General features: G+C 34.2%; 1 protein-coding gene across 1 annotated transcript in view; it reads right to left on the reverse strand.

Annotated features, from left to right (window-relative positions):
* Positions 1-3645: 3645 nt before the first annotated feature.
* pex10 (peroxisomal biogenesis factor 10) overlaps positions 3646-26918 on the reverse strand; it is a 48829-nt gene continuing 25556 nt past the window's right edge. Inside the window, exons 2-6 of the mRNA XM_084069262.1 lie at positions 10497-10577; positions 9891-10285; positions 5693-5865; positions 5184-5331; positions 3646-4664 (exon numbers count right to left, since the gene is read on the reverse strand). Of these exons, the coding sequence (XP_083925388.1) occupies positions 4596-4664; positions 5184-5331; positions 5693-5865; positions 9891-10285; positions 10497-10577 (866 nt within the window). The 3' untranslated portion in view covers positions 3646-4595. The remainder of the gene's footprint in view (positions 4665-5183; positions 5332-5692; positions 5866-9890; positions 10286-10496; positions 10578-26918) is intronic.

The following is a 26918-nucleotide window of genomic DNA, read 5'->3' on the forward strand; positions in this document are numbered from 1 at the left end:
CACTGCAGGTGTACTAGTTACATTGTATTAACATACACCATACATATAGGTTACACACACACACACACACACACACACACACACACACACACACACACACACACACACACACACACACACACACACACACACACACACACACACACACACACACACTCTTTCTCTCTCTTCCCATGTTAACCTACGAAAGATGCAGTGGGGTCAACCTACTATAGGAGGGGTCTGATGAAATGTAGACAGGAATGTTCCTTTCCTCCCTGACTGTCTTCTTTCAAGAGAAAATCCACTGCTGACACTTCCTTTCAGCGTATGAATGGCTGGCCCCGTCGATGTATGGGTTTCATTTGACAGGTAACAGGTTCCTTTAGGTGATGTTGACACAGGTATTTGTCTTCCTAAACCTCTTGGACAGTCCCCTTTGTTGTCGCGGCCTGTTGCATTGTGGGTATGTTGCCTTAATAGATGTGGTGCTCTGTGTGGTTTATACGCAGTATTGTTGGTGTGACACAAATCACTCTTTGTTAGATGTTTTTCTCCCAAGGGGCACATGGACAATGACTTAAATGGGTTCCCTGTAGCTTCTGTAACTGTCAGCATCTCTGTGTTCTTAATATCTCCTGGATGGAGGTAAAGGCTATCTGCACCACACAATGGGCTTGACTTGGGGGTCGAACGGCCTGGTAAACTGTAAGGTGTTTTTTCACCCTGTTGGGAGGCTGCCATCTCTGCTGTTCTCTGACGTGAAGACAGAAGATTCTGGCCCATCGTTGGGGAATGCTCCGAAGGATTGTCAGCGGAGCATCCCCCATCTCCACGGCAACCGCAAATGACAGAGCATGACATTTTGGCACGGCAAGAAAGTACAGGGCGAGAGGGCTCATCCTGATGTAATAAAGGTTTCAGGGAGGAAGATGAGACGAGGTCTCTGGAGGAGAGCGGAGCCCGAGGCAGTGCCAGATCCACAAATGAAAAGTCTATCTCGACATCCAGCATGGACCCATGCAGGCGTGCAGACGTCCGGGAGGAAGCCAGGAGATCATGAAAGGTGGACGACACGTGTTCCTTTTGCAGTGGGAAGGCTGTGCTTGTAGAGCCCTGGGCAGGCTCCATTTCATGTCTGTTGAGCAATGCGGTGAGATGGGGGTAAAGAGAAGTGCCGTTTTCAGGGAGAGCAGTGAAGCCTTGATGTGTGCCCTCCGGGAAGTGGAATGCCATCTTCCCCCTCTCTGGTGATCCCCCTTCATACGTCCATCTGCCATTAGAATGTCCCTACGGTTAGGCACTCTGCAGCCTCCAGTGTAGAGACCCTAGTCTTCACTTGTTGAATTGTAGTTTTGGTTCATTGTTCTTCTAGGGTGGTATGTATTTCCATTGTTCTGTTATTATCGCACAGACTCAAATCTTAGCATATTCCGGTTCACTACCTTGAGCACGGCTCTTCTGAGATTATGGGATCTAATCAAGAGTAGAAAGAAGAGCTTCAGCTTTGTAGAAACTCTTTTTCTCTTTGCCTTTTCTGCACACACGTGTGAAGGCTGCCTCCCCTGGTCTTTGTCAGGATCTCCTGTCATTCTGCAAAGAGGCACAGTTCAGAGGATTTGTTCAAACAACAGTTGCAGATGCACTTCACGTCCTGAACCTGAGAAAACAAGTTGTCAGTGCAAAAACCCAGGAGACTGAATATCAATAAGGCTGCTAAATAGAGACTACAAACATACAGAGAATAAGTGAAACATGCCACATTACCATTCATTATGCAACATTAAAGAGCATCCACTGTGCTGTGTGTAGTGGCTGAATGAATGTTCTGTCCATATGGTCCAGACAGCCTCGATAAGAGGATCAGAGTGGATTTAGATGACTGCTCATTAGTGGTGTAGTGGGCAAGACCAACATCTGCTGGTTTCGATAATAATGAGAATTTTCCAAGTTTCTAAGGGTATATAGCTACTGTAGGTGTACATTTCACCTGATTTAGCTGAATACGCAGGTTAAGAAGTCAAAGTTAACAGTTTTATGTCATATGTGCACAGATGAAATTGAAGGTTCTTTTCAAATAAATGCTTAGCAAAGAAAAGAAAATGTTGCTGACTTGTCCGTATACATTTTGCTCAACTTACGTGTTGGTTGTTCAGCCTGTTCATCCTCTCCTTATGAATAAATATAACAGTGTCACTAATCTGACTTCAAGTTAGTTTAGTCAGTCAAAGTAACACAGTAACACAATTAACACAGCTACAGCGAATGTGACAGGTGCTATTCCAAGACGTGTGACAAGTTTGACAGCTAGTACTGGGACAGTGAGGAAGAGTTTTGGCCACTGATTACACTGGAAGCTGTAGCTCAGACTGAGATTATATCAATACATTTGTTTTTAGTCATAGTGAGAAATGACCAGATCCCAACAATATTCCAGACAGAAGGAATTTTATATACGTCCAACTAAGTGCTCAGTAATAATCACATGGCCCACTACATCTCAGAGAAGCCCAGAGTGTATAAAAAGGAAAATCTATGTGAATACATATCCTTAGATGCATAGAATGATGTACTTTGTGGTCTGTGGACTTTGTGTGGCAAGAGATCATTGTTAATGTCACAGGATCACAGTTTATGTTTTGAGGGCAGGTGTTCTACCGAGGCAAGTTCTAAATGCCTAAATTGTAAACCTTATGATGTCTGGGTTTACATGCATAGGGGCCATGGGTACATCCTAACAGCTAACGGCACATCAAGGCAGGTATCATTCACACAGTAAAATATCATCTGAGATCATGCATTCACTCACTGCTAATGCTCTTATCCATGGCACCAGCCTCGTTTCTCGTTGCGGTCATGCTGGATGCTGCAGATGTCAGATGTGTGTCAGGTTGAGCTGTGAGGACGAAGACACACTAAGGAGGTTGCCTCACCTGCACATCCAAACCAAACCAATAGAAAGATGTCCAGAAAGAAAAATGCTGAGCCACAAAAAAACTTAAGATACATTTCAGCCAATCAAAGAGACTCACAGACTTGACCCGATTCCATCACGCACCAACACAGCAAAATATACTAGATACTGTAGATAAGATAAACGCACAGTAGCCCTTCTAGTTGTTAATAAGATCAGCATGAATATATACAGATTTGCATATTGATACAGTATTCATTTAAACAAAAGCCCAGGGAAATAAAGCTTGGCCATTAAAGGAAAACATATAAAGGACACAAATATCATAAATGGCTACAAACAGCAGGTTAACAACCTCACTGCAACCCCACTGCAGTTTGCACAGTAAACACCTGCAGGACATATTTTTCTTTTTAAGTATGTTATGTTTTGTGCATACTTAATGATTTTAGAATTAGTTAATTCATTAATTTTGAATTATGTCAACTCTTTAGTGGGGCATTTCTTTTTTCAAATAAAAAAGAAAAAGTCCATTTTTGTTTTAATATAATAGAACAAGGATTCCCAAACTGTGGTGCATGCACCCCCTGGGGTGCACCAGCTGCCTCTAGGGGGTGTGTGACATTAATGGTGTAACCCAAACTGTGGTGCATGCACCCCCTGGGGTGCACAAGCTGCCTCTACGGGGTGCGTGACATTAATGGTGGTGCTGATGTTATAATTATAACATATTATCAACACATACAGTTCAATACATTATGGTAACATTTTACTGCACCAAATTGGGGAAATCTCACTTCATAATCACCTACACAACTTAACACATGAACATTTCTCCAAACACATTCCTCAGTTCACTTTTACTTTTCAAACCATGTGAGAAGGTCATATTCTATCACTGGTAAAAAAAAAATATGGTAACATTTTATTGCACCACATCACATCACTTAAAAAGAGTATGCACACTTGGAGATGAAAATTAGAATGCAAATTTGCCAAATAATGTGGCCATATTGGGAAAATTCTAAAGGATTTGAGTAATCGCATTTTAATTTTAGAATTTTCTTTTTCATTGAATTATGATCACTTTTTGGTTCTAATAATATGCTAGCTTTCCATCCAGAACAATTGTGGAGATATGAGCACAATAAGCACTCCCCCCCACCCCCTGTGCTGCGACATTTTACAAAGGTGTCTCACACACGGAACCCCAGCCTGCTATTTGACATCCTGGGGCGACCCAGCTGGTGTGTCTGCGGGAGGTGCAGGGAAATGTCCACATACTTGAAAATATTGTCAGCAACACCCTGCGTCTCAGTGCTACCCCAGGTGGAGACGAGCATCCTACATGGGTAACCTTAGGCTAGACAGAATCATTTGGAACTGCATTCTGGTAGTCGTTGATAATCCAAATCCAGGAAGAATACGTTCTGGCAGTTCCACTATGCTATATACAGGCAGTATCAGACTGATACAATACCATTCAAAATTAACATGTTCCCTCAAAATACAGTAAAATTGTGCCAGTACCTTACACAAGTAAAGAATAGTTTTACTCCTCTAAATTCTGCAGTAATTTTTACAAAGCGCTCTGTGATGAGTAACAGCTGGAAAATGTCCTTGTTCACCTTGAGATGGATTCCAGTGGTAATCAAATATGATTCAGTGCCGGTGAATACAGTCACATGTTATTTTGCTCTGTCTAATTGTAGTTTCTCAGGTATATAAGTCTGTGAGGCTGGAATTTCTCCCGACACAAGGGGCACTCAGTCTGTAATAAAGAAAATAAACAAAACACATATAGGTCAGTTACATTTACATTTCAATACAGTGCTAAACTAAAACCAAATTAATTGGCATATAATGAAACTATTGCAGTGGATATAATAGCATAGAGTATCAGTATGTGCAAAATAAAGCTTTGAGCTGAGGCCCTGCCTAGGATATGAAAGCTATTTAGTAACATAAAATATATTTTTATGTTGATGAAACAAATAGATTTGCAGACACATTTAGAACTGGAACACAAGCTGATAAATGACCTTTTTGGGGTTCTCTATCCTGACTGGAGGAAATTTCTAACCCACCTGAAAATGTATTTTATGTTTACTAAAGAGCTGGAGAGACGAAGAGAGCCCTGTTACTGAACAAACACTCTCTATAGCAATGACTACTATCAGAACATAACGCTTTAACTTTGTGAAGAAAAGCCTTTTTGTTTTGACCAAAACATATCACTTATAGCACCTTTTAACTATTAGAACCCTGCTGTGTAGCAGAAGAGACTAACCTTGGTGTTACACCACTCTGTGATGCACTCCCAGCAGAAGAGGTGGCCACAGGGGGTGCAGGTGGAGTGCCTTCTCTCCTCCAGACACAAGATGCAGCGGGAGGCACTCGGAGAGGAGGAGGATGATGAGGTCTCTTTATGCTCAGGACTTCATGTTGGACACAAAGCGAGAAGTTCAAATTAGAGTCATATTACAAGGTTAATCGTGCAGGCCTGTTTCATTCAATACTCCCCATGAAAGGGTTTCACACCTCTCGAAACCTTTCAGTAATAGCTCAAGGTCTTGAACCATTTATTGAGGCTCCGTAGTGCCTGGATGAACTGTGTGGTGTGTCAATAACATTTCGTTCACTTTGATACCAACAGATTTTTTTTTACAGTGAATAGTCCATTATAAAGAAGGGGTTGAAATCTGACAGTGTACAAATGTACCCGTAAGGGTCCATTTGGTTACATTTGTACACTCTCGGTTATACTTTTGTACAACATTGAATACAATGGCATTGTACCTGGGGGACAGGTTTCTGTAGAGCTTCCATTCCTGTCTGGCTCTCTGTCTCTGCCTGAAGCTGTTGAGCTGCAGGGCCACAGTGAGGGCCAGTTGGAGGAGAGACACAGCCCCGAGCAGCCGGTAGCTGTTCCTGATGACCAGGTCATCTCCCTTCACCCCCAAGACACGCAGCTGCGAAGAGACGACAATGTCGTTGAGGACCTTGGCTTACAGCAGTGGTAAAAATAGAGGCTTATACAGTCATATTTAAAAGTTAACTCATTTACACCATTATGTACAAAGGTCATTAAGAACCTGTTAAACTGAAATGACAGTAATATAAGCCATATCCCCATCACTACACCACTTATTTTAAAATACCAAAATACCATAAGAATGAGTTCTGTTATGTAATTTTTATAAGGCAAACAATGGAACAGGAGCGCACACCAGTAGTGAGGAGGTGCTGACCACAGGAGATAACTGTTTCAAAGAAAGGAGGTCGCACAGCTCGTAGCCACTATGCAATTTTCTTTTTTAAATAATTTTACCTGTAAAATAAAAAATAAGTTACTGCATCGTGTCTACGAGCTGTGTGACCTCCAGTCTAAGTCATTCTTAAAACACATTATCAAATTGAAGATGAGCCCTTATGGGTCAATTTGTTTACATTTGTACACTCTGAGTTACAAATGGAAAAACATATATTCACAGCTTTGGCCGTATTATCATTATAGACCGTTAATGGCTTTGTTTTTTACAGCGTGGATCTGGAGGAGGCTTTGATTTTCACATGTTTAATACTTTTTCAACATGCGTGCGTGGTGTGACGTGTGTGTGTCGGTCTGTCTTGAGCTAATCTTGAAAACCACGGGGCCGATCAGTGGCAAACGTTGTATGCACAGTTGCACACTGCCAGTTGTATACCTTTTAAAAAACACACACATAGACCCCGTCATAGCCGGCTAGCATCTCGCAGAGATACGCGGTAAAGAATATAGCCATTAATGGTCTATTACTCTTTATGATGATTAGTCAACGTCTGTATGGGGTGGTTTCTCTTGAATATTTCAATAAATATTGTCAAAAATAGGAGGGGATCAATGCAATTAGTAATTTTGTATCTCTTATCCTGGTGACCCTGAACAGCAGAAGCACATAGAATAGCCACGGTGCCTTGATCTGATACAATGTCGCACCACAATAATTTACAGGGTAAATAGCCTAATATTGTAGTATACACCATGTTACAGCCCATTGTTGAATTGAGAAACTGATATTAAGTGTCAAGTAAACCATTCAACACAATTACAAATAATTCACATCAAGAAAGACATTGCAACAATGAGCTCCATCAGGAAAAGGCCATTTATTATTCATAAAGCCATTATCTCTTTTCTAAGCAGATATAGCAAAATAGCTCAGTCCTTGGTTATCACGTGATCACACCGGCGACATTGTGCTTGTGACAATAAGATGTTGATGAGCTACAGTAAGCTTGTCATTTGAACTAGAAATTACAAAATAAAGTCACAGTGGCCATCATCCCAAACGTAACAACAGCATTAAAGCTCCCATGGAGCCCTAGAAGGGCAGTACTAGACGGATGTTTTGGTCCTTGAAAAACCCCAGCAGTGCAAAAGTAGAACAGTTCCTTGTTTTTCGACACTTCCTCGGTCGCTGCGCTAGTTCCACCATTGCTCCCGAGTCCCGTCACGTTGGTTTTGTCGGGTTGTCCAATAAGGCACGGTTGTTATCAGGCACTCAGACGCAACAAGCCATCACATAGCCATGTGTTAACAGTTCCACACCACCGCCACTGGTGACTACGGGGGGGGCAGAAGGAATGATCGGGGATACAAGGACTCGGAGCACTGGAGCCTTTTATTAAAACTGTCCGTTGCGTCTCCGTGCGTACCAACCGAGGCCGACGCACACACCCACCACCGATATGACGGTCCCCGCCAGCAGCGCCACGGCGTCCCCAGCGTCCCATGCCTCCGCGGGGGGGATCAGAGAGAGGAAGGACAACAGAAATGTCACCGCCGCTGCAACGTTTGAAAGTTCAAGTTTGGGCGCCATGTTGTTACCGTCCTATACCGACGAGGCTCTTTGATGATCGTTGGGGAAGCGAAAGCGCCTGCGCCACAGTCAGATAATAACAACAGAGTGAAGCGACCGGAGCTTCCTGGTTCCCTCAGCCAATGGCGTTGTCCCTTTATTCTAACGACTGCCCACATACTTACCCCACTCTCTCTCTCTTTGAATTCAATTCTAAGGGGCTTTATATGCATGGCATACGTACGATTACGTCGCCAAAAAGCAACCAATGTATGTAAAATCAAACATAGTTTAAAATTAAACATAGAAACACATCGCCTATTTAAATAAAGAAATGTCAAAAGCCACTGTGACTGAACCTAGGCAGCGCTTCCTTATTCTGTTTTAAAATAAATCTATCTGTTTATCTGTCTGTCGCAATACAAGAAATCAAGTTTTTGTTTTTTTAAATCTTCAAATAAAAAGGTATCTGCTCTATATCAACAGTCTATCCTGAGATCACTACAGTGCCACTAGTGAGTAGACTATGACTGACAGTCTTTATGGTGGTTGTATATTCTATTGGACGTTGTTTTCCTGTCACAACAAAAAATACATCACTGCCACTGCACTTTCAGAAGCAGCAACAGCTCATTATTTCATTTGGTTGGCTTACTTTCTTTATTGCGCTGCTTATTTGATTACTTCACTGTTGTGTGCGTGTGTGTCTCGCTTCAAACTCACAAAATAAGCGTTTACTTTGCACACACGTTCTCGCTAAACCTTTTTTTATGGCCACCGCCAAACAAAATGTTCATGTGCGCGGCCAGTCAGACAATTAGGAACGAAGCCATGGGGGCGGGGGACTGTTATTTTCATGTATGTCCAGGTCCTGGTATAGCAAGAACATGCAGTCCAGTCTACTTTATTTTGTCACTGGCGCGGAGATGGTTCGGTGTTACACACACACGTTAGACGTCTGATCCTGTGACCTGCCGTTATTGCAGTGATGGCAGGACACAACGGACATAAATAGAATTAAATAGGTAACCAAATGTGCTGTAACACGCAACACGCTTGTTGTGGGCTTTTAACAAATTCCTCATGTTTCTGTCCCACAGTTGCCCTACACACACACACACACACACACACACACACACACACACACACACACACACACACACACACACACACAGAGATGCTGAAATAATCAAATAAGCAGCGGGTGTTGTGATTATTTTTTTGTTGGAACAGCGTGTCTGTGTCCACGCATGCGCTGTTTTTTTTTTTATTCACACATTTTTATTTATAACAATCATGACGTTCAACTCGAAACGTGACGCATATCGCGTCAGTGCACTTAGGCCGCCTACAGGGCAAAAAGTGGGAGAAAATGGCAAAATGTATTGATTATTAGAAGTGGAGACACATGCAGAAAAGTAAATGGTTGTCATGCCAGAGCCATGAGCGATTTTTGTGGCAAGTTTGAAGAGAATTGGACAACTGCTGTTCTATGAGTTTGTATTCGGCATTCATACAGACTCTGGCTGGGGCCAGGCTTCAATTATAGTAGAGAAGATAAATACGTCCAAAGCTGTGAATATGATTTATGCATTTGTAACTCAGAGAGTGAGTTTAATGAATACCAAGAATTGTACTGTGTAATGTCTGACTTCCAGAAAGGGACAAACTCTGTGCCAGACAGTGAGTCAACTTCATACTGGAGCTATTCTCAGTGATAAAGGGACTGTTTATCCAGCTCTTATGTCTTCACATCCAGGTGTGATGAAAACATTTTTGGATATGTTTTACTTTGACTGCAGCTAATGGTTCATGGGCTCAATCAGGGATTCATTTAATATCCTATTATTGTATGCAATTTGTGTCTCTTAGATTCAGACTGAGTGTTTCTGGGCACCTTTCTCTCTCACACCGCACACGCACACGCACACGCACACGCACACGCACACACACACACACACACACACACACACACACACACGATTAATGGGCTATTACTCCATTATGATAATATGGCCAAAGCTGTGAATATAATGTATCCAATTTTAACTCAGAGAGTGTGCAAATGTGACCAAATTTGGTTCCATTTGCACACTCTCAGAGTTAAATAAACATCTAGAATTTGACTGTGTAATGAGCTGAAATAGGAAACCTACGTAGCCGACACCGGATGTTCTCTTGGACAGGTGATAGAAGGCCCCGCTGAGGTAGAACAAAGCCACGTGGACCCTGTGGAGGAGGCTCAGGCCCTGCTGGACAGCCAGCACAGCAGGCACGCACGCCTTCCTCTGGGGCTCCGACAGCAGCCCCACAGCTCTTTGAACCCACGTCCTCAGCCAGGCTCCGGGACCCCAAAGGTTAGACACTCTGCCGCGTCTCTCCCCCCCAGCCTCCAGCTCATTCTCCAGGCATACCAGAACCTTGTCCAGGAGGTAAGGCACAAAGGTGTGGAAGAGAACCAGGAGTCCTCGTCTGGTGCGGGAGGGGACACGACGTTTGCTGGGGTCCACTTGGATGATGTTGACATACTCCTCACCCAGGGTTTGGTAACCTGGGAATGCAAATGTTAGGGGTAATCGCATGAAGATATCAACATAATCTTTCTAATACTTAATAAGACTAAAACAATTTGTTTCAAATAAATGATGTGTGACAGGCCTCTCCTGTTTTAGCTCCCTTATACCAATGATGTAATCATTGATTTGCATTTGTATGAAGAGTGATTATTATTATTAGTATTGAATATTCAATATTGCAACTACCTGAAAATGTAGTCAAACCATAGTATGCCAGGTCTGAAAATAGCTCGATCTCTTTCCTCCAGTCTAGCCATCTTTTGGACCCTACAGAATAGAAGAAAATGTTAAAACTTTCAAATAAGCAAACAATATACTGTAGAAGTAATGTAATTCCACAACAAAGCATGGCATTAGATCCTTCCCATTATTAATGTGGAATCAGAACAACTTGTAGTAACTAAGTATGATAAGGCACATTAATGTGAACGTGACAATAGTGTGCAGCAACAACACACATGGCTGCACAAGAAACAAGAGCAGGGCGACTAAGTGCTGTGCAGAGACAGTGGTGTAAACTTAGATTGTGAAGTAAAAGTAACAAATGTAATTTCACACTCACATTATTGTAATTAGCAATGCATTAATGTGTTCATCACTTTTATGTGGCAGCTGATATAAAGGTGGGGGCTGATTAATTGTTTTGCGTTTCTGGGTAGCTTTAAACTTATAATGATATATATCATTGATTGATTGATTGATTGATTGAATACTTTATAACAGTTTGCAAAGACAAGCACAGGGAAGTACAGTTCAATACAAGGTCTGTTAAGAGGATTTGAAACCCAAGAAAGCACTTATGGCTTGTTTCCATTCGGTTCCTTTGTACTCAAAAATCAGTGCGCCGCCCGGGAATCGAACCCGGGTCGCAAGAATGGGAATCTTGCATGATACCACTACACCAGCGGCGCGATATCACAATTTGAATTTTATACTGAATTAATTACTGCGGTCACGCTGGCCGCTCTTCAGATAGAGTCGGTCGCACCAGCCGTGCTTCAAAAATGATTGCGCAGCTACGTGGCTTTTTACGATTAGGCGAACTGATGGTGCGTTCAATGAAATCGTAAATCCCAGTTACTTCAATATATACATGTAAAAATGTAATAAAACAAACTAAAAACATTGTTTGTGTCTAATGTTCTCGTCTGTGATTATTACCGAAATGTTTTACTGCACAAATTATTAATAATAAAATATTGTAATATTACAGAATCCCATACAGTTTAATGTATGTTTTGGGAAATCATAAAAAAATCTAAAAACATAGTTATCACCCAGCAACTAAATGTTATTGTGCCCATGTGTGTCCTTTACAATATGTGATTATTACCAATATATTTTACTGTACCGATTATTAATAATAAAATATTGAAATATTACAGAATCCCATCCATTTCAATGTAATGTATCAGAAAATCATAAAAAATTCAAAAAACATAGTTATCACCCAACAACTATATATTAATGTGTCCCATGGTCTCTTGTACACCTGTGATGATTATCAATATGTTTTACAGCAGCAATTATGAATAATAAATGATTGAAATATTACAGAATCCCATCCATTTCAATGTAATCTTTAGAAAAATCATAAAAAATCCAAAAAACATAGTTATCACCCAACAACTATATATTAATGTGCCCCATGGTCTCTTGTACACCTGTGATCATTACCAATATGTTTTACAGTAGCAATTATTAATAATAAAATATTGAAATATTACAGAATCCCCATCGATTTCAATGTAATCTTTCAAAAAATCATAAAAAATTCAAAAAACATAGTTATCACCCAACAACTATATATTAATGTGCCCCATGGTCTCTTGTAAAGCTGTGATGATTATCAATATGTTTTACAGCAGCAAGTATTAATAATACATTATTGAAATATTACAGAATCCCATCGGTTTCAATGTAACCTTTAGAAAAATCATAACAAATCCAAAAAACATAGTTATCACCCAACAACTATATATTAATGTTCCCCATGGTCTCTTGTACACCTGTGATGATTATCAATATGTTTTACAGCAGCAATTATTAATAATAAATTATTGAAATATTACAGAATCCCATCCGTTTCAATGTAATCTTTAGAAAAATCATAACAAATCCAAAAAATATAGTTATCAACCAACAACTATATATTAATGTGCCCCTAGGTCTCTTGTACACCTGTGATGATTATCAATATGTTTTACAGCAGCAATTATTAATAATACATTATTGAAATATTACAGAATCCCATCCGTTTCAATGTAATCTTTAGAAAAATCGGGGAAAAAATCCAAAAAACATAGTTATCACCCAACAACTATATATTAATGTTCCCCATGGTCTCTTGTACACCTGTGATGATTATCAATATGTTTTACAGCAGCAATTATTAATAATAAATTATTGAAATATTACAGAATCCCATCCGTTTCAATGTAATCTTTAGAAAAATCATAACAAATCCAAAAAACATAGTTATCACCCAACAACTATATATTAATGTTCCCCATGGTCTCTTGTACACCTGTGATGATTATCAATATGTTTTACAGCAGCAATTATTAATAATAAATTATTGAAATATTACAGAATCCCATCCGTTTCAATGTAATCTTTAGAAAAATCATAACAAATCCAAAAAACATAGTTATCACCCAACAACTATATATTAATGTTCCCCATGGTCTCTTGTACACCTGTGATGATTATCAATATGTTTTACAGCAGCAATTATGAATAATAAATGATTGAAATATTACAGAATCCCATCCATTTCAATGTAATCTTTAGAAAAATCATAAAAAATCCAAAAAACATAGTTATCACCCAACAACTATATATTAATGTGCCCCATGGTCTCTTGTACACCTGTGATCATTACCAATATGTTTTACAGTAGCAATTATTAATAATAAAATATTGAAATATTACAGAATCCCCATCGATTTCAATGTAATCTTTCAAAAAATCATAAAAAATTCAAAAAACATAGTTATCACCCAACAACTATATATTAATGTGCCCCATGGTCTCTTGTAAAGCTGTGATGATTATCAATATGTTTTACAGCAGCAAGTATTAATAATACATTATTGAAATATTACAGAATCCCATCGGTTTCAATGTAACCTTTAGAAAAATCATAACAAATCCAAAAAACATAGTTATCACCCAACAACTATATATTAATGTTCCCCATGGTCTCTTGTACACCTGTGATGATTATCAATATGTTTTACAGCAGCAATTATTAATAATAAATTATTGAAATATTACAGAATCCCATCCGTTTCAATGTAATCTTTAGAAAAATCATAACAAATCCAAAAAATATAGTTATCAACCAACAACTATATATTAATGTGCCCCTAGGTCTCTTGTACACCTGTGATGATTATCAATATGTTTTACAGCAGCAATTATTAATAATACATTATTGAAATATTACAGAATCCCATCCATTTCAATGTAATCTTTAGAAAAATCGGGGAAAAAATCCAAAAAACATAGTTATCACCCAACAACTATATATTAATGTTCCCCATGGTCTCTTGTACACCTGTGATGATTATCAATATGTTTTACAGCAGCAATTATTAATAATAAATTATTGAAATATTACAGAATCCCATCCGTTTCAATGTAATCTTTAGAAAAATCATAACAAATCCAAAAAACATAGTTATCACCCAACAACTATATATTAATGTTCCCCATGGTCTCTTGTACACCTGTGATGATTATCAATATGTTTTACAGCAGCAATTATTAATAATAAATTATTGAAATATTACAGAATCCCATCCGTTTCAATGTAATCTTTAGAAAAATCATAACAAATCCAAAAAACATAGTTATCACCCAACAACTATATATTAATGTGCCCCTAGGTCTCTTGTACACCTGTGATGATTATCAATATGTTTTACAGCAGCAATTATGAATAATAAATTATTGAAATATTACAGAATCCCATCCGTTTCAATGTAATCTTTAGAAAAATCATAAGAAATCCAAAAAACATAGTTATCACCCAACAACTATATATTAATGTTCCCCATGGTCTCTTGTACACCTGTGATGATTATCAATATGTTTTACAGCAGCAATTATTAATAATAAATTATTGAAATATTACAGAATCCCATCCGTTTCAATGTAATCTTTAGAAAAATCATAACAAATCCAAAAAACATAGTTATCACCCAACAACTATATATTAATGTGCCCTTAGGTCTCTTGTACACCTGTGATGATTATCAATATGTTTTACAGCAGCAATTATTAATAATAAATTATTGAAATATTACAGAATCCCATCCATTTCAATGTAATCTTTAGAAAAATCATAACAAATCCAAAAAACATAGTTATCACCCAACAACTATATATTAATGGGCCCCTAGGTCTCTTGTACATCTGTGATGATTATCAATATGTTTTACAGCAGCAATTATTAATAATAAATTATTGAAATATTACAGAATCCCATCCATTTCAATGTAATCTTTAGAAAAATCGGGGGAAAAATCCAACAAACATAGTTATCACCCAACAACTATATATTAATGTTCCCCATGGTCTCTTGTACACCTGTGATGATTATCAATATGTTTTACAGCAGCAATTATTAATAATAAATTATTGAAATATTACAGAATCCCATCCGTTTCAATGTAATCTTTAGAAAAATCATAAGAAATCCAAAAAACATAGTTATCACCCAACAACTATATATTAATGTGCCCCTAGGTCTCTTGTACACCTGTGATGATTATCAATATGTTTTACAGCAGCAATTATTAATAATAAATTATTGAAATATTACAGAATCCCATCCGTTTCAATGTAATCTTTAGAAAAATTATAAGAAATCCAAAAAACATAGTTATCACCCAACAACTATATATTAATGTGCCCCTAGGTCTCTTGTACATCTGTGATGATTATCAATATGTTTTACAGCAGCAATTATTAATAATAAATTATTGAAATATTACAGAATCCCATCCGTTTCAATGTAATCTTTAGAAAAATCATAAGAAATCCAAAAAACATAGTTATCACCCAACAACTATATATTAATGTGCCCCTAGGTCTCTTGTACATCTGTGATGATTATCAATATGTTTTACAGCAGCAATTATTAATAATAAAATATTGAAATATTACAGAATCCCATCCATTTCAATGTAATCTTTAGAAAAATCGGGGGGAAAAAATCCAAAAAACATAGTTATCACCCAACAACTATATATTAATGTTCCCCATGGTCTCTTGTTCACTTGTGATGATTATCAATATATTTTACAGCAGCAATTATTAATAATAAATTATTGAAATATTACAGAATCCCATCCGTTTCAATGTAATCTTTAGAAAAATCATAACAAATCCAAAAAACATAGTTATCACCCAACAACTATATATTAATGTGCCCCTAGGTCTCTTGTACACCTGTGATGATTATCAATATGTTTTACAGCAGCAATTATTAATAATAAATTATTGAAATATTACAGAATCCCATCCGTTTCAATGTAATCTTTAGAAAAATCATAAGAAATCCAAAAAACATAGTTATCACCCAACAACTATATATTAATGTTCCCCATGGTCTCTTGTACACCTGTGATGATTATCAATATGTTTTACAGCAGCAATTATTAATAATAAATTATTGAAATATTACAGAATCCCATCCGTTTCAATGTAATCTTTAGAAAAATCATAACAAATCCAAAAAACATAGTTATCACCCAACAATTATATATTAATGTGCCCTTAGGTCTCTTGTACACCTGTGATGATTATCAATATGTTTTACAGCAGCAATTATTAATAATAAATTATTGAAATATTACAGAATCCCATCCGTTTCAATGTAATCTTTAGAAAAATCATAAGAAATCCAAAAAACATAGTTATCACCCAACAACTATATATTAATGTGCCCCTAGGTCTCTTGTACATCTGTGATGATTATCAATATGTTTTACAGCAGCAATTATTAATAATAAATTATTGAAATATTACAGAATCCCATCCGTTTCAATGTAATCTTTAGAAAACTCATAAGAAATCCAAAAAACATAGTTATCACCCAACAACTATATATTAATGTGCCCCTAGGTCTCTTGTACATCTGTGATGATTATCAATATGTTTTACAGCAGCAATTATTAATAATAAATTATTGAAATATTACAGAATCCCATCCATTTCAATGTAATCTTTAGAAAAATCGGGGAAAAAAATCCAAAAAACATAGTTATCACCCAACAACTATATATTAATGTTCCCCATGGTCTCTTGTACACCTGTGATGATTATCAATATGTTTTACAGCAGCAATTATTAATAATAAATTATTGAAATATTACAGAATCCCATCCGTTTCAATGTAATCTTTAGAAAAATTATAAGAAATCCAAAAAACATAGTTATCACCCAACAACTATATATTAATGTGCCCCTAGGTCTCTTGTACATCTGTGATGATTATCAATATGTTTTACAGCAGCAATTATTAATAATAAATTATTGAAATATTACAGAATCCCATCCGTTTCAATGTAATCTTTAGAAAAATCATAAGAAATCCAAAAAACATAGTTATCACCCAACAACTATATATTAATGTGCCCCTAGGTCTCTTGTACATCTGTGATGATTATCAATATGTTTTACAGCAGCAATTATTAATAATAAATTATTGAAATATTACAGAATCCCATCCATTTCAATGTAATCTTTAGAAAAATCGGGGAAAAAAATCCAAAAAACATAGTTATCACCCAACAACTATATATTAATGTTCCCCATGGTCTCTTGTACACCTGTGATGATTATCAATATGTTTTACAGCAGCAATTATTAATAATAAATTATTGAAATATTACAGAATCCCATCCGTTTCAATGTAATCTTTAGAAAAATTATAAGAAATCCAAAAAACATAGTTATCACCCAACAACTATATATTAATGTGCCCCTAGGTCTCTTGTACATCTGTGATGATTATCAATATGTTTTACAGCAGCAATTATTAATAATAAATTATTGAAATATTACAGAATCCCATCCGTTTCAATGTAATCTTTAGAAAAATCATAAGAAATCCAAAAAACATAGTTATCACCCAACAACTATATATTAATGTGCCCCTAGGTCTCTTGTACATCTGTGATGATTATCAATATGTTTTACAGCAGCAATTATTAATAATAAATTATTGAAATATTACAGAATCCCATCCATTTCAATGTAATCTTTAGAAAAATCGGGGAAAAAAATCCAAAAAACATAGTTATCACCCAACAACTATATATTAATGTTCCCCATGGTCTCTTGTACACCTGTGATGATTATCAATATGTTTTACAGCAGCAATTATTAATAATAAATTATTGAAATATTACAGAATCCCATCCGTTTCAATGTAATCTTTAGAAAAATTATAAGAAATCCAAAAAACATAGTTATCACCCAACAACTATATATTAATGTGCCCCTAGGTCTCTTGTACATCTGTGATGATTATCAATATGTTTTACAGCAGCAATTATTAATAATAAATTATTGAAATATTACAGAATCCCATCCGTTTCAATGTAATCTTTAGAAAAATCATAAGAAATCCAAAAAACATAGTTATCACCCAACAACTATATATTAATGTGCCCCTAGGTCTCTTGTACATCTGTGATGATTATCAATATGTTTTACAGCAGCAATTATTAATAATAAATTATTGAAATATTACAGAATCCCATCCATTTCAATGTAATCTTTAGAAAAATCGGGGGGAAAAAATCCAAAAAACATAGTTATCACCCAACAACTATATATTAATGTTCCCCATGGTCTCTTGTTCACTTGTGATGATTATCAATATATTTTACAGCAGCAATTATTAATAATAAATTATTGAAATATTACAGAATCCCATCCGTTTCAATGTAATCTTTAGAAAAATCATAACAAATCCAAAAAACATAGTTATCACCCAACAACTATATATTAATGTGCCCCTAGGTCTCTTGTACACCTGTGATGATTATCAATATGTTTTACAGCAGCAATTATTAATAATAAATTATTGAAATATTACAGAATCCCATCCGTTTCAATGTAATCTTTAGAAAAATCATAAGAAATCCAAAAAACATAGTTATCACCCAACAACTATATATTAATGTTCCCCATGGTCTCTTGTACACCTGTGATGATTATCAATATGTTTTACAGCAGCAATTATTAATAATAAATTATTGAAATATTACAGAATCCCATCCGTTTCAATGTAATCTTTAGAAAAATCATAACAAATCCAAAAAACATAGTTATCACCCAACAATTATATATTAATGTGCCCTTAGGTCTCTTGTACACCTGTGATGATTATCAATATGTTTTACAGCAGCAATTATTAATAATAAATTATTGAAATATTACAGAATCCCATCCGTTTCAATGTAATCTTTAGAAAAATCATAAGAAATCCAAAAAACATAGTTATCACCCAACAACTATATATTAATGTGCCCCTAGGTCTCTTGTACATCTGTGATGATTATCAATATGTTTTACAGCAGCAATTATTAATAATAAATTATTGAAATATTACAGAATCCCATCCGTTTCAATGTAATCTTTAGAAAACTCATAAGAAATCCAAAAAACATAGTTATCACCCAACAACTATATATTAATGTGCCCCTAGGTCTCTTGTACATCTGTGATGATTATCAATATGTTTTACAGCAGCAATTATTAATAATAAATTATTGAAATATTACAGAATCCCATCCATTTCAATGTAATCTTTAGAAAAATCGGGGAAAAAAATCCAAAAAACATAGTTATCACCCAACAACTATATATTAATGTTCCCCATGGTCTCTTGTACACCTGTGATGATTATCAATATGTTTTACAGCAGCAATTATTAATAATAAATTATTGAAATATTACAGAATCCCATCCGTTTCAATGTAATCTTTAGAAAAATCGAAGAAAATCCAAAAAACATAGTTATCACCCAACAACTATATATTAATGTTCCCCATGGTCTCTTGTACACCTGTGATGATTATCAATATGTTTTACAGCAGCAATTATTAATAATAAATTATTGAAATATTACAGAATCCCATCCATTTCAATGTAATCTTTAGAAAAATCATAAAAAAATCCAAAAAACATAGTTATCACCCAACAACTATATATTAATGTGCCCCATGGTCTCTTGTACACCTGTGATGATTATCAATATGTTTTACAGCAGCAATTATTAATAATAAATTATTGAAATATTACAGAATCCCATCCGTTTCAATGTAATCTTTAGAAAAATCATAACAAATCCAAAAAACATAGTTATCACCCAACATCTATATATTAATGTGTCCCTAGGTCTCTTGTACATCTGTGATGATTATCAATATGTTTTACAGCAGCAATTATTAATAATCAATTATTGAAATATTACAGAATCCCATCCATTTCAATGTAATCTTTAGAAAAATCGAAAAAAATCCCCAAAACATAGTTATCGCCCAACAACTATATATTAATGTTCCCCATGGTCTCTCGTACACCTGTGATGATTATCAATATGTTTTACAGCAGCAATTATTAATAATAAATTATTGAAATATTACAGAATCCCATCCGTTTCAATGTAATCTTTAGAAAAATCGAGGAAAATCCAAAAAACATAGTTATCACCCAACAACTATATATTAATGTTCCCCATGGTCTCTTGTACACCTGTGATGATTATCAATATGTTTTACAGCAGCAATTATTAATAATAAATTATTGAAATATTACAGAATCCCATCCGTTTCAATGTCATTTTTAGAAAAATCATAACAAATCCAAAAAACATAGTTATCACCCAACAACTATATATTAATGTGCCCCTACATCTCTTTTACACCTGTGATGATTATCAATATGTTTTACAGCAGCAATTATTAATAATAAATTATTGAAATATTACAGAATCCCATCCGTTTCAATGTAATCTTTAGAAAAATCGAAAAAAATCCCAAAAGCATAGTTATCGCCCAACAACTATATATTAATGTTCCCCATGGTCTCTCGTACACCTGTGATGATTATCAATATGTTTTACAGCAGCAATTATTAATAATAAATTATTGAAATATTACAGAATCCCATCCGTTTCAATGTAATCTTTAGAAAAATCATAACAAATCCAAAAAACATAGTTATCACCCAACAATTATATATTAATGTGCCCTTAGGTCTCTTGTACACCTGTGATGATTATCAATATGTTTTACAGCAGCAATTATTAATAATAAATTATTGAAATATTACAGAATCCCATCCATTTCAATGTAATCTTTAGAAAAATTATAAGAAATCCAAAAAACATAGTTATCACCCAACAACTATATATTAATGTGCCCCTAGGTCTCTTGTACATCTGTGATGATTATCAATATGTTTTACAGCAGCAATTATTAATAATAAATTATTGAAATATTACAGAATCCCATCCGTTTCAATGTAATCTTTAGAAAAATCATAAGAAATCCAAAAAACATAGTTATCACCCAACAACTATATATTAATGTGCCCCTAGGTCTCTTGTACATCTGTGATAATTATCAATATGTTTTACAGCAGCAATTATTAATAATAAATTATTGAAATATTACAGAATCCCATCCATTTCAATGTAATCTTTAGAAAAATCGGGGAAAAAAATCCAAAAAACATAGTTATCACCCAACAACTATATATTAATGTTCCCCATGGTCTCTTGTACACCTGTGATGATTATCAATATGTTTTACAGCAGCAATTATTAATAATAAATTATTGAAATATTACAGAATCCCATCCGTTTCAATGTAATCTTTAGAAAAATCATAACAAATCCAAAAAACATAGTTATCACCCAACAACTATATATTAATGTGCCCCTAGGTGTCTTGTACACCTGTGATGATTATCAATATGTTTTACAGCAGCAATTATTAATAATAAATTATTGAAATATTACAGAATCCCATCCATTTCAATGTAATCTTTAGAAAAATCATAAAAAAATCCAAAAAACATAGTTATCGCCCAACAACTATATATTAATGTGCCCCTAGGTCTCTTGTACACCTGTGATGATTATCAATATGTTTTACAGCAGCAATTATTAATAATAAATTATTGAAATATTACAGAATCCCATCCGTTTCAATGTAATCTTTAGAAAAATCATAAGAAATCCAAAAAACATAGTTATCACCCAACAACTATATATTAATGTTCCCCATGGTCTCTTGTACACCTGTGATGATTATCAATATGTTTTACAGCAGCAATTATTAATAATAAATTATTGAAATATTACAGAATCCCATCCGTTTCAATGTAATCTTTAGAAAAATCATAAGAAATCCAAAAAACATAGTTATCACCCAACAACTATATATTAATGTTCCCCATGGTCTCTTGTACACCTGTGATGATTATCAATATGTTTTACAGCAGCAATTATTAATAATAAATTATTGAAATATTACAGAATCCCATCCGTTTCAATGTAATCTTTAGAAAAATCATAACAAATCCAAAAAACATAGTTATCACCCAACAACTATATATTAATGTGCCCTTAGGTCTCTTGTACACCTGTGATGATTATCAATATGTTTTACAGCAGCAATTATTAATAATAAATTATTGAAATATTACAGAATCCCATCCATTTCAATGTAATCTTTAGAAAAATCATAACAAATCCAAAAAACATAGTTATCACCCAACAACTATATATTAATGGGCCCCTAGGTCTCTTGTACATCTGTGATGATTATCAATATGTTTTACAGCAGCAATTATTAATAATAAATTATTGAAATATTACAGAATCCCATCCATTTCAATGTAATCTTTAGAAAAATCGGGGGAAAAATCCAACAAACATAGTTATCACCCAACAACTATATATTAATGTTCCCCATGGTCTCTTGTACACCTGTGATGATTATCAATATGTTTTACAGCAGCAATTATTAATAATAAATTATTGAAATATTACAGAATCCCATCCGTTTCAATGTAATCTTTAGAAAAATCATAAGAAATCCAAAAAACATAGTTATCACCCAACAACTATATATTAATGTGCCCCTAGGTCTCTTGTACACCTGTGATGATTATCAATATGTTTTACAGCAGCAATTATTAATAATAAATTATTGAAATATTACAGAATCCCATCCGTTTCAATGTAATCTTTAGAAAAATTATAAGAAATCCAAAAAACATAGTTATCACCCAACAACTATATATTAATGTGCCCCTAGGTCTCTTGTACATCTGTGATGATTATCAATATGTTTTACAGCAGCAATTATTAATAATAAATTATTGAAATATTACAGAATCCCATCCGTTTCAATGTAATCTTTAGAAAAATCATAAGAAATCCAAAAAACATAGTTATCACCCAACAACTATATATTAATGTGCCCCTAGGTCTCTTGTACATCTGTGATGATTATCAATATGTTTTACAGCAGCAATTATTAATAATAAATTATTGAAATATTACAGAATCCCATCCGTTTCAATGTAATCTTTAGAAAAATCGAAGAAAATCCAAAAAACATAGTTATCACCCAACAACTATATATTAATGTTCCCCATGGTCTCTTGTACACCTGTGATGATTATCAATATGTTTTACAGCAGCAATTATTAATAATAAATTATTGAAATATTACAGAATCCCATCCGTTTCAATGTAATCTTTAGAAAAATCGAAGAAAATCCAAAAAACATAGTTATCACCCAACAACTATATATTAATGTTCCCCATGGTCTCTTGTACACCTGTGATGTTTATCAATATGTTTTACAGCAGCAATTATTAATAATAAATTATTGAAATATTACAGAATCCCATCCATTTCAATGTAATCTTTAGAAAAATCATAAAAAATCCAAAAAACATAGTTATCGCCCAACAACTATATATTAATGTGCCCCTAGGTCTCTTGTACACCTGTGATGATTATCAATATGTTTTACAGCAGCAATTATTAATAATAAATGATTGAAATATTACAGAATCCCATCCATTTCAATGTAATCTTTAGAAAAATCATAAAAAAATCCAAAAAACATAGTTATCACCCAACAACTATATATTAATGTGCCCCATGGTCTCTTGTACACCTGTGATGATTATCAATATGTTTTACAGCAGCAATTATTAATAATAAATTATTGAAATATTACAGAATCCCATCCGTTTCAATGTAATCTTTAGAAAAATCATAACAAATCCAAAAAACATAGTTATCACCCAACATCTATATATTAATGTGTCCCTAGGTCTCTTGTACATCTGTGATGATTATCAATATGTTTTACAGCAGCAATTATTAATAATCAATTATTGAAATATTACAGAATCCCATCCATTTCAATGTAATCTTTAGAAAAATCGAAAAAAATCCCCAAAACATAGTTATCGCCCAACAACTATATATTAATGTTCCCCATGGTCTCTCGTACACCTGTGATGATTATCAATATGTTTTACAGCAGCAATTATTAATAATAAATTATTGAAATATTACAGAATCCCATCCGTTTCAATGTAATCTTTAGAAAAATCGAAGAAAATCCAAAAAACATAGTTATCACCCAACAACTATATATTAATGTTCCCCATGGTCTCTTGTACACCTGTGATGATTATCAATATGTTTTACAGCAGCAATTATTAATAATAAATTATTGAAATATTACAGAATCCCATCCGTTTCAATGTCATTTTTAGAAAAATCATAACAAATCCAAAAAACATAGTTATCACCCAACAACTATATATTAATGTGCCCCTACATCTCTTTTACACCTGTGATGATTATCAATATGTTTTACAGCAGCAATTATTAATAATAAATTATTGAAATATTACAGAATCCCATCCGTTTCAATGTAATCTTTAGAAAAATCGAAAAAAATCCCCAAAGCATAGTTATCGCCCAACAACTATATATTAATGTTCCCCATGGTCTCTCGTACACCTGTGATGATTATCAATATGTTTTACAGCAGCAATTATTAATAATAAATTATTGAAATATTACAGAATCCCATCCGTTTCAATGTAATCTTTAGAAAAATCATAACAAATCCAAAAAACATAGTTATCACCCAACAATTATATATTAATGTGCCCTTAGGTCTCTTGTACACCTGTGATGATTATCAATATGTTTTACAGCAGCAATTATTAATAATAAATTATTGAAATATTACAGAATCCCATCCATTTCAATGTAATCTTTAGAAAAATTATAAGAAATCCAAAAAACATAGTTATCACCCAACAACTATATATTAATGTGCCCCTAGGTCTCTTGTACATCTGTGATGATTATCAATATGTTTTACAGCAGCAATTATTAATAATAAATTATTGAAATATTACAGAATCCCATCCGTTTCAATGTAATCTTTAGAAAAATCATAAGAAATCCAAAAAACATAGTTATCACCCAACAACTATATATTAATGTGCCCCTAGGTCTCTTGTACATCTGTGATGATTATCAATATGTTTTACAGCAGCAATTATTAATAATAAATTATTGAAATATTACAGAATCCCATCCATTTCAATGTAATCTTTAGAAAAATCGGGGAAAAAAATCCAAAAAACATAGTTATCACCCAACAACTATATATTAATGTTCCCCATGGTCTCTTGTACACCTGTGATGATTATCAATATGTTTTACAGCAGCAATTATTAATAATAAATTATTGAAATATTACAGAATCCCATCCGTTTCAATGTAATCTTTAGAAAAATCATAACAAATCCAAAAAACATAGTTATCACCCAACAACTATATATTAATGTGCCCCTAGGTGTCTTGTACACCTGTGATGATTATCAATATGTTTTACAGCAGCAATTATTAATAATAAATTATTGAAATATTACAGAATCCCATCCATTTCAATGTAATCTTTAGAAAAATCATAAAAAAATCCAAAAAACATAGTTATCGCCCAACAACTATATATTAATGTGCCCCTAGGTCTCTTGTACACCTGTGATGATTATCAATATGTTTTACAGCAGCAATTATTAATAATAAATTATTGAAATATTACAGAATCCCATCCGTTTCAATGTAATCTTTAGAAAAATCATAAGAAATCCAAAAAACATAGTTATCACCCAACAACTATATATTAATGTTCCCCATGGTCTCTTGTACACCTGTGATGATTATCAATATGTTTTACAGCAGCAATTATTAATAATAAATTATTGAAATATTACAGAATCCCATCCGTTTCAATGTAATCTTTAGAAAAATCATAAGAAATCCAAAAAACATAGTTATCACCCAACAACTATATATTAATGTTCCCCATGGTCTCTTGTACACCTGTGATGATTATCAATATGTTTTACAGCAGCAATTATTAATAATAAATTATTGAAATATTACAGAATCCCATCCGTTTCAATGTAATCTTTAGAAAAATCATAACAAATCCAAAAAACATAGTTATCACCCAACAACTATATATTAATGTGCCCTTAGGTCTCTTGTACACCTGTGATGATTATCAATATGTTTTACAGCAGCAATTATTAATAATAAATTATTGAAATATTACAGAATCCCATCCATTTCAATGTAATCTTTAGAAAAATCATAACAAATCCAAAAAACATAGTTATCACCCAACAACTATATATTAATGGGCCCCTAGGTCTCTTGTACATCTGTGATGATTATCAATATGTTTTACAGCAGCAATTATTAATAATAAATTATTGAAATATTACAGAATCCCATCCATTTCAATGTAATCTTTAGAAAAATCGGGGGAAAAATCCAACAAACATAGTTATCACCCAACAACTATATATTAATGTTCCCCATGGTCTCTTGTACACCTGTGATGATTATCAATATGTTTTACAGCAGCAATTATTAATAATAAATTATTGAAATATTACAGAATCCCATCCGTTTCAATGTAATCTTTAGAAAAATCATAAGAAATCCAAAAAACATAGTTATCACCCAACAACTATATATTAATGTGCCCCTAGGTCTCTTGTACACCTGTGATGATTATCAATATGTTTTACAGCAGCAATTATTAATAATAAATTATTGAAATATTACAGAATCCCATCCGTTTCAATGTAATCTTTAGAAAAATTATAAGAAATCCAAAAAACATAGTTATCACCCAACAACTATATATTAATGTGCCCCTAGGTCTCTTGTACATCTGTGATGATTATCAATATGTTTTACAGCAGCAATTATTAATAATAAATTATTGAAATATTACAGAATCCCATCCGTTTCAATGTAATCTTTAGAAAAATCATAAGAAATCCAAAAAACATAGTTATCACCCAACAACTATATATTAATGTGCCCCTAGGTCTCTTGTACATCTGTGATGATTATCAATATGTTTTACAGCAGCAATTATTAATAATAAATTATTGAAATATTACAGAATCCCATCCATTTCAATGTAATCTTTAGAAAAATCGGGGGAAAA

This window comes from Gymnoscopelus microlampas (assembly GCF_963454915.1).
Source record: "Gymnoscopelus microlampas genome assembly, chromosome: 10".
Lineage (NCBI taxonomy): Eukaryota > Metazoa > Chordata > Actinopteri > Myctophiformes > Myctophidae > Gymnoscopelus > Gymnoscopelus microlampas.